Source organism: Eschscholzia californica, unplaced genomic scaffold, assembly GCF_041429995.1.
Source record: "Eschscholzia californica isolate CP2 unplaced genomic scaffold, dmEscCali1.0.p SCAF_4, whole genome shotgun sequence".
Taxonomy (NCBI): Eukaryota; Viridiplantae; Streptophyta; class Magnoliopsida; order Ranunculales; family Papaveraceae; genus Eschscholzia; species Eschscholzia californica.
In genome coordinates, this window is record NW_028238461.1 from 4725112 (window position 1) to 4739745 (window position 14634).

At 35.4% G+C, this 14634-nt stretch overlaps 3 protein-coding genes across 3 annotated transcripts; 1 reads left to right on the forward strand and 2 right to left on the reverse strand.

The window, feature by feature from the left end:
* Positions 1 to 1120: 1120 nt before the first annotated feature.
* LOC147541843 (myosin-binding protein 7-like) lies at positions 1121 to 4929 on the reverse strand. Its single transcript, XM_086633581.1, has 4 exons — positions 2593 to 4929; positions 1908 to 1954; positions 1280 to 1585; positions 1121 to 1240 (listed from the first exon to the last, which is right to left on the reverse strand). Exons 1-3 carry the CDS (start codon positions 4066 to 4068, stop codon positions 1465 to 1467), a joined length of 1644 nt encoding a protein of 547 aa, XP_086489707.1. The 5' UTR covers positions 4069 to 4929; the 3' UTR covers positions 1121 to 1240; positions 1280 to 1464.
* Positions 4839 to 8251, reverse strand: LOC147541844 (putative pectate lyase 5). Its single transcript, XM_086633583.1, has 4 exons — positions 8063 to 8251; positions 6696 to 7599; positions 6367 to 6572; positions 4839 to 5204 (listed from the first exon to the last, which is right to left on the reverse strand). The coding sequence occupies exons 1-4, from the start codon at positions 8215 to 8217 to the stop codon at positions 4946 to 4948; spliced, it is 1524 nt and encodes a 507-aa protein (XP_086489709.1). The 5' UTR covers positions 8218 to 8251; the 3' UTR covers positions 4839 to 4945.
* On the forward strand, positions 7300 to 12597 carry LOC147541845 (uncharacterized). The gene is made up of 9 exons (XM_086633588.1): positions 7300 to 9398; positions 9488 to 9688; positions 9776 to 9932; positions 10121 to 10191; positions 10306 to 10357; positions 10438 to 10499; positions 10618 to 10733; positions 11311 to 11416; positions 12370 to 12597. Exons 1-9 carry the CDS (start codon positions 9281 to 9283, stop codon positions 12462 to 12464), a joined length of 978 nt encoding a protein of 325 aa, XP_086489714.1. The 5' UTR covers positions 7300 to 9280; the 3' UTR covers positions 12465 to 12597.
* The last annotated feature ends 2037 nt before the right edge of the window (positions 12598 to 14634 follow it).

Genomic DNA, 14634 nt, shown 5'->3' on the forward strand with positions numbered 1-14634 from the left:
CAACTGTTGACTCACGAAATAGGGAGCACCAACTAGTATGGTAGTCTTGGGGTCACGTGTTTACTCACACTGGGAAAATATAAAAGGTTATGTCGTGATCTGAACAGACCTTGAAGGTCTTATTCGACAGACCTTCAAAGGTTTGTCGTGATCTGGTGAACCAGACCTCATGCGAAGGGAACCCCCTTTGTCTGAGTGTTTAAAGAGAGAGGAGAAAATTTTTATTTTATTTTTTATGTTTGAAAGTCGCCGCCCGAAAAAATTTCCGTCCAACGACCTTCGCCGGAGAAGAGAGGGGTGAGGTGGAGAGAGAGAGAATTTTTTTTCCCTTTTTTGTTTGAAGTATGAAGGTCACCGAAAATTTTGACCGACGTCCTCGGAGATGATGATGCGGTGGCGAGAAAGATGATGTGGCAAAAAGATTTTCCACTCAGAACTTGGATTATCCTGATACAAAATGTTATTCTCCAAGTTATCAACGTAAATTTGACATTTTTTTAACAACACTAAGCTAGTTAGAATATTGATAGAGATAATTTTTTAACATTAAGATACTTTATTATTTATGAACAAATGAATATTTATTGATTTATTAATTTTTAGTTAACTTTTGTGTGAATGAAGTGAATGAATGCACACAATTAAATTTCGTGGTCACACTTTTTGTAATATATAGGTTTGTACACGAGGATTGTGAATTTATGTGAGTGTGGAGGTTTATGTGAATATTGTAAATAGTTTATTTTGTTTTTAATTTGAATATTTTTCAAAAATTAGTGTTCACGTTACTTTTTGGATGATAAAGTTAGTCAAAGTTAGTTCTTGCCTCAAACTCATAAAAAGAACATATTCATGCCCCAAACTCATCCCCCGGTACTTATGTTTGCCCATTTCGCAAAATAACTCTAAATTAAAAGCAAACACAACAATAAATTAAAAAATGTAAACAAATTATGTTGCCAAACCATTTCTCATGGAGTATTTGTTTTCCTTACCTATGAATATTTTGACGCCTACATCATTAAAGAAAAAACATTTGTTTTCGACGAGCTAAAACAAGATTAGTAGATTATACATGGAAAAATTCAATAACATTTGAACAAAAACTTATAAAATGAAAAAAGAAAAGGAACAAAATGAGTATTAAAGATGGCATTGCAGGGTTAAAGTGGAGGTTGAACTACAATTTACAGTTGAGGATGTTGCTGATTTGTGGTTTTCGTTACAACTTCGAAGCCTGCTGGAAGTCGAAAGACTTAAATTTTCGATAAAATTTAACAAAGCTTTCCTACATGACCCCATTATTCTGAGGATAAACCACATGGAAGAGAGGAATATGAGAAACTATATAACTAGTTAATGAGCAAGTAATAGAATTTCCTGTTATGAGAAGATTGAACCCATATAAGGAAGATGAAGTTCGGTACCATTTTGACAGGCATAACTGAACTGAAACCTCTGCGCTTAAACCCCTCTATTTAGGGCTACTTTTGTACTTCTTGGGCATCTCCACAGTTTCATGTACGGATCCTTCTCTAGCAGATATCTTAAGCCGACATTGCTGGCTGATTTGCCAAACATATACCTGAATATATATATTGATAAGAACACATGTAATTGTTGATTCACATTGTTAAAAATCAAATAATAGTGGATGAAATCGTCTGAAAAAACGGAGTGCTTTAGTTACTCCTAACCCAAGGCATGGTTGCTTTGAATCCCAAAATATGGATACAATATTCAGGTCCTGTTTAATCGGTTTTCGTTAAAAGGATAAAAAAGTTCCCTTGTATTACGATTTTCTATGTGTTTGATAGGTTTTTACAGGGAATCAATAACGGCGTATGTGGTGTATTATAAACGAAACTCTAGACATGAACGAAAATCAGAGATAATAATGTACTTACTTGCTTCGCCGTGATTTCTTTTTCCAGGAAACCAAGGACACGGCACACTGTTGCAAACAAAACATTGATACATAAACCTCAATGAGCATAAATTATGCAAGAAATGGAACCCAATATCCTTTTCAAAAATATGAAATGCATTATGATGCTTGACTGGTGCAAAAGACTAACAATGCCGATAAAACTTAGAGGTCAGAAGAACAATTTCAAAATTTAGAATGATTTTCTTCAATGAACATAAACCAGAAGAACCAACAAAATCCTCATACAATGTCTAAACGTAATGAAGTAGGATTTCGTTTGTAAATATAAAGCCCATCCTAGCAAACAACCATGGTGGAGAAGATATATTAATGTACTCCTTTATTAGTACAAATATATTAAGAACACCCACACTTAAATGGACTCTAAAACTAGCACCAGTATGAGAAACTCAAACATGGTCATCACAAAATAAGTTTGTTATCAGAAGATAAGTCAAAAGGAGTCGAGTTCGGTTAAGAAGCTTTTACTGCCACTGAATTAAAATAGAGATAATGTATGCAACCAAAGTAATCTTAATAACAACTGATGATCATAAAGAAAACTAAACCTGGGAGTAAAAAGAATGAAAAGGATAACCCATGGAATGACAAGAGTCAGAAACAATTACACATACATATAAGGTAAAGATATTCAAAATTACCTTCAATGCTGACTTTAAGGAAAGCTTCCCAATAAGCGACGGTTTGTTTAAGGACATCCTTCTTTCGGGTGACATTTCATTACAGAGATTTTGAGCTATTTCCCTGAGTAATATCAACTGTGCCCTATCTGTCCGCATTGACATAATTGCCTGCTTCATTGATTCCCTATCAGCCTCAAGTTCCTGGAGTTTCATATAAAGCTTTTGGATATCTGGATCTCCTCTATACCCTTTGCGCAATGACTCCCTTGGAGTGGTAATACAATCATCACATTTTCCAGTACCATATTCCCGTTCAGCAAAACTGTTATTAGGTGCTCTTGCATTGACAGAATCGATTGTATAAACTCTATCACTCATCTCATCTCCAAAATCTGAGGCATTCTCAACCTTTCTCAAATTAGAATGCTCCTGGGGTTGTGAGAAGAAGTCCAACTTCTTGAGACTGGATCTTGGAGCTTCTCCTTTGTTATCATCACTAGTTTCCCTAATCGACTCAAGGAATGAAGCACAACTATCAACAGAGTATCTCCTAACATGTCGAGATCTTCTAGGAGACTGACCAAATACTGATTTCTCAAAAACATTCTTCGTGACTGGATATTCCCTATCCAATTGATTGTTACTAGGGTTTCTCTCAAACTGATACATACTATTTTCCAAGTCATGCACTTCTCGAGCACGAGAACAACGAGAAGAATCACTAAAAGCACTTCGAGGAGTTTCACCAAAAGGATATTTCTCAAAGTCAGTAGCTTCACTGTGGGGACTTTGGTTCTCATTTAAATTGCACTTTAGGGGAGGGTAGTCATAAGGTGGGAATTCGTATTCAGCGTCATAGTTTTCAGCTTGACTCTGACTGTAATCACACTTCTCAACCACATCTGGATTCTGATCCTGATTCTGATCTTCGTTCTGGTTGTAAATTGTTTCTCCCTCAACCTCAGCCTCTGTGAGACCATAACTCAACATCCTATGTTTGTAAACCTGGATCTCATAACTAAGAGCTTTAATGGTTTCTTCATGTCTATACAAGTCATCCAATTCATTAAGTTCCTCTTGGTCATGGGCAATTTTCTCTTCAGCAAATCGTCTAAATTGCCGAGCTTCCATCTCAATCTCTGCCTTTTCGCTTTGCAACCTTAACATCATTGACATAGCCTCATTTGCAGCGCTAGACGAAGCATTTCTCTCTTCATCCAACTCAGTATATAAATCTTGTATAGTTTTTTGTTGGCTATTAAGCGCCTCTCTTAAAGCATCACATTCATTCTCAGCCTCAACTCTAGCAATAGAAAAGTAATCAAAGCTAGGAATCGGAAAATTTACGCTAAAACTATCAACTTGATCAAATTTTCTCTTCACGGAGCGAGTCCAAGTTATAGGTTTGTTATTAACCAATGTGCAACTACAGCTACAGCTGCAGCATTTAGCCGAAATATCGGAACGGAACGAGACCGAAGCAGGTTCCATCATCAATGTTATCTAACAAGTAACAACACCAATCGAATCGAAATCAGCTAATAATCCCAAATAGCTAAAACCCCATAAAAAAAAGAAGAAACAGAATTTCACCAAGAAACTTAAATTCCTCTGTAAAATCAAAACCCCCAATATTACGTTTCAGTTTCACATAAGTTAATCATGGAAAAAGCAACCTAGAAACAATAAAACCTATCCTACCCCATAACAATTCAAAGCAATATCAAAATCATTCTTACCTCTCTAAACTATTTCAATCACAAGTATATATCGACAAGAAAGATATGCAAATCAAAGTTTATGCCATTAAACATTAATAACAGAACGATAGCGGGAAATTGAAGACCGGAGTTGAAAACCCTAGATTTTTTTTTTCTGTTTGTTTTTGTGTTTTGATTTTCATGCAACTGTTTTTGGAGAGAGAGAGAGAGAAAATGCGGGCGAAATTATAACTGAGCGGGGAAGAACGACAAGCTTTAATGGCGGGGATTTATCCGACATTTACAAATCTTGCTGTTTTTTACGAATTTACCTGTCAAAACCTAATTCAAGCTAATACCACGTCATTCTAATAACTATAAAATGCTAAACCATCTCATTTTTGGGGCCGACTAGGAGCCAAAAATATGGTGTTGCGGACTCTAATTGGTCAGACTGTGAAGAGAGAGAAATGATCAGAGTAAATGAGGTCGGCTACATCATCTTTCGGTTCGTGATCAGCTCCAAAATAACACGACTGCACAGTAATGTCACACCACTTCTGAAAATAATCAAGTATCATATATCTGCCAAAAATTTCATTGACTCTACAACTAAACTACAAGTATATTGTAGTATTCGCATCTACAATTCCTTAATATGGTAAATATATTTATATTTGTATTAATAGTAAAACCATCACGACATACAACAAAATATAAGACAATGGATGAGAATTAGATTGTGTTGTGCTAGAATCTATCGAATATATTTGACCACCGCCATCACCATAAATAGCTCCAGGATTCAACCCTGTCCCGACACCCCCGCTAGTTCCGTTGTTATTGTTGTCAATACCGTTATAACCGGGAGGAAATTGGCCTGCATTATTACCACTGTAACCAGGTTGAGATTTAGCTGCATTGTTGTCTCTGTACATCCAAACATCAAAATGCCCAATGAGACAAAGATATGAGAAAGATGATTAAAGTGATACAAATATACACTTTGATAGACATACGCCACGAGAAAATACATATAATTACTATATTAGTACATAACAATGACGATGTAATGAACGCATACTTAATACATGAGTCCAGAAATACCAATTTACACGTGTAATAGTTGGAGAGTGGAATTTTACTTTTCGAGAAAAACTACTATGCACTTATGTAGTAGTTGAGATTCTCTCATGTGATGTAATGGTCACATTGGTCTCTTCTTGGAGAGTGTACTGAGGCTGGGTGATAAGTGTAAGCTCAAGCTTAATAAGTGTCTAGGACTTTTGATCGAGTCTTGGAGCATTCACCGATAACAAAATCATGTACATGTTAGAGGTCTAGGAGTGTAAAGTAATTTTATCTGGCACTTGAGTCGCCCCAATACGTGGTACAGGTATCAATGTATCAACGCATGATGCCCTAGGATGTGATTATTAGGTACACTAAGGGTATACCTCTTTGATACACTAGTTATTTTGTAGTACGTGTTGGACTATTTGCTAAATAATATATACTCTCTATGATGCATATATAATATCTACACCCACTTCCGCACTTTCTATCTTCGTAAAACTTAAAATTTTAACTAGTTAAGTAACAAAATCTTGTAATAAACTACCCAACTAATCTAGTATTTACCGTCAATTAAGACTAACGATTCTTATAAGTCAAACTTGGGTTATTGGGTTGTGAATCCCACCAAAAGAGGTTTGGAGGATCAAAAATACTCGACACACAATGACGACTGGATAATCTTGTACGTAACATTACCAGACAATTCAATCACTAGTAAAGTTTGGATCCGTACAAGTTAGAAATCAAACTCGTTGATTCACAAAAAAAATTGACAAAACTTTTGTCCAAATGATGTGGCAAGTCTCTTTTGAAAGTTTGACTAAATCCTGATGTTAAAACATGAACGGCTTATAAAGAGAATGGTCTATATTCAGTCAAACTTTGAAAAGAATCTGGCCACGTCATTTCGGCAAATACGTGAACCTAGTATCTCCGTTTTGTTTATGTGATCCTTAAAGTACTTGAAAGTAATTAATCTTTCCTTAAAAAATTGAAAAATGAGAACCAAACCTACCCGTTTGCAGTCAAGACACCAGCATTCATGGTTAACTGATCAATGACACCAGAGGATTGAGGCTCAACACTAGATGCCATTGAATATTGAACCTCAGATCCTGCTCCAGATGCAACAAAGAATGCTCCATTCACCATTATATCTCCTTCCGTTCTCCAATTCCACTCTGTCCATTCTTTCTCCTTCGTATTCATCCGCCTCGTGACCTGCACACAGCATCCGGCATAATGTGTTATGTTTATGTACAGTAAGATACGAACTTTGTTCTCCACAGTCGAAAGACATACATTTTATGACCCAACTAGAAAGGGTTTCACAAGTTCTAGTACCTCTTTAGCATTAGGGTTTGATGGTGCAGTATACCGATTTCCTTGACTATTGATAGTAGGATTTGCGCTACCTCCTACTGCATATAATCCCCATTCCGTATAATCATTATTAACGACATGGAAATAACCGAATCTACACCTTGGCATTCTCTGAACCAAACCTTCACCAAAACGATTAAACGCGACAGTCACTTGCATTCCTCTATCTTCACTATAATCATCGCTATGACCCAAAAGCATAACCTTGTCGTGGTGTGAAAAATAATTATTAGAAATAGTTATTCCTGTCGAACCTCTTGTAACATCGATTAAACCATCAGTACAATACGAAAACGAACAATGGTCGATCCAAATTTTATTTCCACCCAATATAGTGATTCCATCACCATCCGATTTAGAATGAAATTTATTTTCAGTCGGACTTGAACTAATATGAGTATTACCAGTAGGAATACAATGATGAACATTAATATTATGGATTATAATGTTACTTACTTCTTCAACTCCAATACAACCATTAGTTATATGAACATCAAATCCACGACCATCTAGGGTTTTAAAACTGTTAATAAACAGTACTTCTGTTAACTTTATAACCATATTTGATGAAAAGATAATCCAAAGTGGTTCTGTTTGAATTGCTCCATATCTTAATGTTCCTGGATTAGGGTTAACTGGATCATTATCAGATGAATCTGTTACTACGTAAAATTGACCTCCTTTTCCACCAACAGCATTCATTCCAAACCCAATTCCGCAATCTGATAATCGTTGTCGGTTAGATTCCCAGTTTGGGTCACACCTCCAACAATCATCAATGGGGTTTCCTGTCATACATGTAAGTTCTTGATTTTCTTGGATTGTTGATAGTTGTCTTCTTCTTGAAACTGAGACATTTACTTTTCTGCAGAAAAACAATCAAGAAAACAGAGCAACCTATGTTATAAACATGGGAAAACAGAGTAAGTTGTAATTTAATTATAAGAACAGAGAAAAAGAATAGTAAAAGTTCCTTACAATGGAGTAAAACAAGAGTCTTAACTACTGCATATTAGTTTTAGGGTTTTGAAGATAATGGGAAGAGTGAGAATGAAACAGAGTAATCTAAACTAAAATTTGAAAACAGAGCAACCCAGAGTGAAATTTCAAAAAAGGAGCAAGAGCAAGAGCAAAACTCAGGTCTCAATTTGTTTTTATGTTAATGGAGAAGAATGAGACTTTATCAGATTAATCCATAGTGAAAACATATAAACAGAGCAAACAAGAGTAAAATTCTAATAATGGAGCAATACCCAGAATTTAATTCAGGGTTTAGAAGTTGATGAAGAGTATTATTTTAACAGAGTAATTTAAAATTTATTTGCTACCTTTGAACTTCTTGAACAACAAATTCAGGGTTTGGATCTTGATGGGGAAGGGTGAGACTGTAATGGGTTGCTTTGACAATAATAATTGGAGAGAGTATACTAATGAGGTAAATATAGATGGTTAAGAGCATCTTGATTGAAACCCTAGATTTCATCTTAATGTACTTATTAGTAGACTAAATTTTGATTAAAACAATATTTTAAATTAGTTTCTTATATAGTTTTTATTGGAACAGATTGTTGTTACTTTCTCTCTTTCCGCTTTCTCTGACAATTTGTTTTACATGATAACATATTCTTACCCTATATGTTAAATATTCTACAAGCTTGTTATCAAGGAGATGGTAAAGGATAGAGAGAGAGAGAGAGATAGAGAAGCCAAAGCTCTCAAAAGGTAAGGTAAAAGGAAGTAAATGGCTTATCCATAATCTCAAAATACCTGTCTTCAAAGCTAGGATTGCTAACTCTTTATTATATTCCTTTTAAGGATTGATTGAGGATGTAAAAGATAAAAGTGAATTACTTTTCTTTTGAGCCGTGATTTAATGAACTCGTTTGAACTTTGTACCAATCTCTTGTAGTTTGAGTTTTTTTTATTTGACATATACTGCGAAAGTCATTACAAGGCCTTGATACATTATGCAGAGATGATACAAAGTTTCGCACTAGGCTCCCGAATTCTCAGCCACGCCACTGATAGCACTATGACAATCTGATTTAAAACATCTTGAGCCCTTAAAGATCATATATCAACCTTTAAGAGTCGTCTGAAAGGCCTAAAGCCAATGGTCCGTAAGCGACCAGTCCAGAAAAAAAGATATTGGGTTTAAGGTCCAAACTTAGGAGTATAAAATGGGTAAAAAGTTCATTTTTCCGAATATTTGTTTTTGCCTCGTACATATTCACAAATGTATCACTAATGTGTTGATTGTTTAGTAAATGTGTCCAAAATAACCATAAATTCTACCTCCTCTAGGAATCGAACAACTTGGACAACCAAATGTTTAGTTGTGTCGGGCCTGCACTTCCAAAATGATAGTGGAGTAAATGTGTTTCTTCAAAAGATAATGTGGAACTTTATTAATAATGGGAGGCGCCTGTAAAACTTTTACATCATTTTTCCCGCCATTGCGTTTGAAATTTATCACTAAACTGGTGACGAGAAATTAGAAAGCGATCTCAACGAAAAATCGCAGTGAAGAAAGAAAGAAAGAGAAAATGGAAGAATCCCAAATCATCTCAATCTTCTGCCAAACCCTAGCTACTTTCTGCAAACACATTCAAACCAGCTCTGAAATTCTCAAAGAATCCATCGAAAGGCGCCCAATTCCTCTCGGTATGTATACATAATTCTCATCTCTCTCTCTCTGGAAATTAGTCTTCCATTTCTTATGACCTAATTTTTCTTTTTTAATTTCCATTAAGAATCGGCTTCTTCAACATTCATTCAATGTCTAAATCGCCGGGTTTCTTCTGCAAGTTCCGATCTTAACTTACTCGAGTCAATGGCTTTTGGTACTGTCTCATTTGAAGAACTTTTAGGTCATTGTAACGAACTTTACAAGAAGAATCAAAACGATCTTATTGAACTAGAAGATCGCCTCAAGTCCTTTGGTTATAACCCTGGTAAATGAAATTTCTGTAAAAAGTTTGAAACCCTAGATTTATTTTGATGTTTTACTTATTTGTTTGTTTTGCTTCTTGTATTTTAAGCTGATTTCAATGATGATGAACATGAAGATGAGGCAATTGGATTAACTACTCCGACTGCTGGTGACTCAAAGTTATTTAGGGCAGAAGATGGATTAGACTTTCTCTCTTATTCTTGTGAACCTAAGTCTATTATGAAGAGGCTTGAAGAAGATACTTTGTATCCTATTTTTTCAACTTTTATTTCCTCGTGTTCTTGTTTACTTAATTGATCAAACTCATCAGTTCTCTTTCGAATTGTGTATATTCTATCTTCGAGGTCTCATTTTGTTGAACTTTTATGAACTTGAGTCTCAGATACTGGGAACAACCTAATTTTCATTTACGCCTTTTCTTGACCTATTGAAGATTTCAGAAATCCTTAAACTTACAGAATATGGGTCTTTCGGATGCTTGTCTTGCCACTTTAGCCTCTGAAGGTTAGTAGAGATAATGACTTTGGTTGATGTTTTGGTACATATTCTCAGCTCCATTATTGAATATAATTTCGTAATTGGCATCTCGTATATGCTTTAATTTTCGGTTGTTCATAGATAAAGGTGAGATTGGTAGCCCAGACGTCATATCTTTAAGGAAGCCAATTGAGTAAGCTCCACTTAAAATATCTTAATTTGATGATCTCCCCGTGCTTCTTTATCCCAAAATATTTTGTTTCTCTTTCTTAGTTATGATGATTATGAGATGGATGGAGGAAAGATGCTCAATCAACCCACCAAAGAGGTCTTAGGTAGGACAGGACCAATTTGTTGTTCTTTGTGTTCAACAATATGATTTTCTCGTTTTTATGCTCAGTTCCACTTCTGGGGATATGATGATTAACTTTTATTTTGTTACATGTGATATAGGGGAACTAGGAGATATAAGTAACTCAGTTGAAGGGGTAGCTGAACCTGTGATAAAAATATCAAAGGATGAGTATGACAGTGTTCCTTCTTATATGAAAACTTTAGCACCGTGGGAGGTATGTGTTTCATGTTTGTGATTTCTGCTAATTTTGCAAACAAGCATATTTCTTGGAGATGTAGGGCTCTAAATCAACTTCTAGTTATCAATAGATTTTCGTTTGTAGTTATTATCATGAAAATAAAGGATGCTGGTGTAATCTTTTCAAGAATAAAAAATCAGAAGCCTGACACGACATTGCAGAAAGAACCATATACTGCACGCAGAAAGAAAGATCGAGTGAACTACAGCTTAGCATACTCCTACCAAGTAGTGGAAGGTTGCGACCTGAGAAAACTCCTATAATCATAATGAAGTAGCTCTACGAGTTTGCTAATGATCAGAATGATGACCCAAGCATTCTAGTGTTGAGGCTATGCAAGTATCACAAATGTCATTTATTTTTCTCTAAGATTATCAGACAGTGGAATTTATTGACGATGTTAATATAATTTACATGAAGTCTGAACAGGCTACTTAATCTTATGTATAGACTAATTGACACACTTCAGTGTCATTTCTACTACTACGTTTTTTCCAGCTCGATTCAAATTTATGTCAATGGGTGACTCCATTTGAACCATCATATGTTGCAGGATCTGGAAGCAGCTGTCGAGAAAATGAACTCCCACCTAAGGAGACAAGAGAAACAAAAGGATGGCAACTTATTCTACCAAGATGAACTTGCAACCTTGGGTCTGGGTATGTGCTTACTAGTTTTTATCCTGTCTGGATCACCGATCACCTATCTCCACTAACAAAATTATACGAGTAGCCTTTATCTTCTGTAAGCTCAGAAAGGTTGAGGAAACGTTTTGACCCACAATCAGGACTATAGTCATGCTAGGAATCTAACTATACATCCTACAAGATCTTATTATAGGATGAAAAAATTACTCATTGACATTAACAGTAGACAGTGGGATGGGTCTACGAGTTGTGCTTGAATAACACAAGTGTGATGATAGGATCTCCCTATCCTGATTTGCCATGTTGTCTTTAATGTAAATTAGCACATATCTCATGGTCATGACATAGATTAGAATCAGTTTATGATTTGACAAAAGGAGTATCAGAGGCTGATCTGCGGTTAACTGATTCTATTTACAGCTCTATGTAAGAGCAACAAGTGGATACCTGTAGGAAAAATAAGGGCATTGCTGTGGATGAGAGCATTCCTAATACATGGGTAGATATTGAATTAACAAATAGCTTGATACAAAGACGTGATATTTCTTTTTTATTTTTTAAATGTTGTGGGCTGAGGCCTATTACTTCAGAATTCGGATGCTCCTGAAAGATGGTTTTAGAATTTTAAGCAAAAAAAACCTCAAAGGTTTTATTACTTCCTTGTTTATTGCGAGATCAAACCACTTTGCAGAAATTGTGGAGCTCGTGGCAAAGTCCATCCAGCGGTGTCAGTTCTGCCAAGCATTGGGTCTTGAAAAGGCTCACCGTCGAGCTGGCCGCAGGCCAGATCCAGGCCGACTGTCTCCATTCCTACTATTTCTAGGATTTCCATATAATCCAATCCCAATAGTATTGAATGGATTAATGATAAAACATAGCTTCCTCCAATTTTAAGTTGACATGAAAAATCTGAAGGCTTTGCCAGTGATGTTATATGTTCTAATACAGTATTTGCTGAAATGCAGGGCCAAAAGTTAGATCGTATTTGCTGCTGCTCCTCCGTATGAATCGACTTGTTGTTGAAACTGTTGGTGGTTCGATCGTTTACCGTGTTTTGTAGAAGATGTCTAAATAGGATGTCTTCCTACAAGATCAAAGTTTGTATGTTTATTCTATTCGCAGACCAGAGATCAGAAACACCGAAAGTATGTATACATCTTGAAGGATTCTATATATATTTTTTTTCAAAGAAAGCTTTAATTCAATTTCATTTATAACATATCTGAGTTAATACAAGTTATGAGTTCATTAAGAAAATTTTCTAAAGACCAATAGCCGACTCCATTCTCGTGGCGAGATAAAGAAGCAAGAGTAGGAGCCACTGTATTACAATCACCATGACAGCAAAAACAAAAACCAGAGGTTCCGGGGGTGGAGTCCATCGTGATGATCTGAAAATGCTTCTATTCGGCCGGAACAACTGAATGAACTGATCTTGATTAGATGTGCAGGTCATTTTTTAAGAGAAATCCACTATAACCGAGTAAAATATCTACTGGAGGAGTCTTGTTTGGCAATGATTGACCCGTGGGAAGCCAATACTAACATGACTGAGCCACTTAAATTCAAAGTTAAGTGGTTAGGAGAACGATATGAGGATGTTAAGAGAGATTTTCATAGTAGATACAAGATTAATTTAAAACCTTATTGGTAGAGGAAAAAATGAACACAATTTATAAATTATAGGAAGGAATTATATTCAACTTGGTTAGGTTAATGTATAATAAAATTCCAACATAATTATGGCCCATGAAGGTTTCTTTCGAGCCCATGACTTTCACTTTGAGAAGTTTAAATGACGCTCTCGCCATGTGAACTAATGGACCAATGTACTATGTTTCACAAATTATGCAAATTATACTTAGCTCGATTAGGTTGATATAATACAATTCAAACAAAATTATGCCACATGTAGGATTCGAACCCACAACCTTCACTTTGATTAGTTTAAGTGACGCGCCATCTAAACTTATGGATTAGTGTATTATGTTTCACAAATTATGCAAATTATACTCAGCTCGATTAGTTTAATATAATAAAATTCGAACAAAATTATGGCCCGTGTAGGTTTAGAACACACGACCTTCACTTTGATCAGTTTAAGTGACGATCTCACCATCTAAGCTAATAGACCAATGTATTACGTTTCACAAATTATGCAAATTATACTCAACTCGATTAGGTTAATATGATAAAATTCTAACAATATAAGCGACACTCTCACCACCAGAGCAGATGAACCAGTGTATTATGTTTCACAAATTATACTCAGCTCGGTTAGGTTAATATAATAAAATTAAAACAAAATTGTGACCCATATAGCTTTCAAATCCACGAACTTCACTTTGATAAGTTTAAGTGATGCTCTCACCATCAGAGCTAATGAACCATGGTCTTATGTTTCACAAATTATGAAAATTATGGCCCAGGTAGGTTTTGAACCCACGACCTTCACTTTGATCAGTTTAAGTGATGCTCTCGCCATCTGAGCTAATGGACCAAAGTATCATGTTTCACAAATTATGCAAATTATACTCAACTCGATTAGGTTAATATAATAGAATTTTAACAAAATTATGTAGCCCAAGTAGGTTTCCCACGACCTTCACTTTGATCAGTATAAGATACGCTCTTGCCATCAGAGCTAATGGACCAGCGTATTATATTTTACAAATTATGCAAATTATACTCAACCCGATTAGGTTAATGCAATAAAATTCTAACAAAATTATAGCTCATGAAGGTTTCAATTCCAGCCTTCACTTTGAGAAGTTTAAGTGACAGCTCTTGCTATCTGAGCTAATGAACCAACGTATTATATTTTGTAAATTATACAATTTATATTCTACTCTATTAGGTTAATATAATAAAATTCGAGCAATCATGGCCCATGTTGGAGATAGCAGAAGAGTTCGAAATGACACGACAGCAAAAGCAACTGAGAGACTGGTATTCGTCCATTATTTTCAGAGAAAATAGACTAAATTTTATATTGTCAAGTGTTTTATTCCTAGGGACATGAAACTTTATCACAGGTTAATGAAAAACAAAATCTAACAAAATCAAAGAAAGTGGTAATTAGTCGTTTCAGGTTCAATTGATGAATCTAAGGTGCAGGTCAGGAAAGCCATAATAACGGGAAGATGATGAATAAGGGTCAAGTTTTCAATTTGGTGGTTCTAGACAGTGGAAGTGGAGAAGAAAAGTGAGGGAAAAATATTTTGAAATGA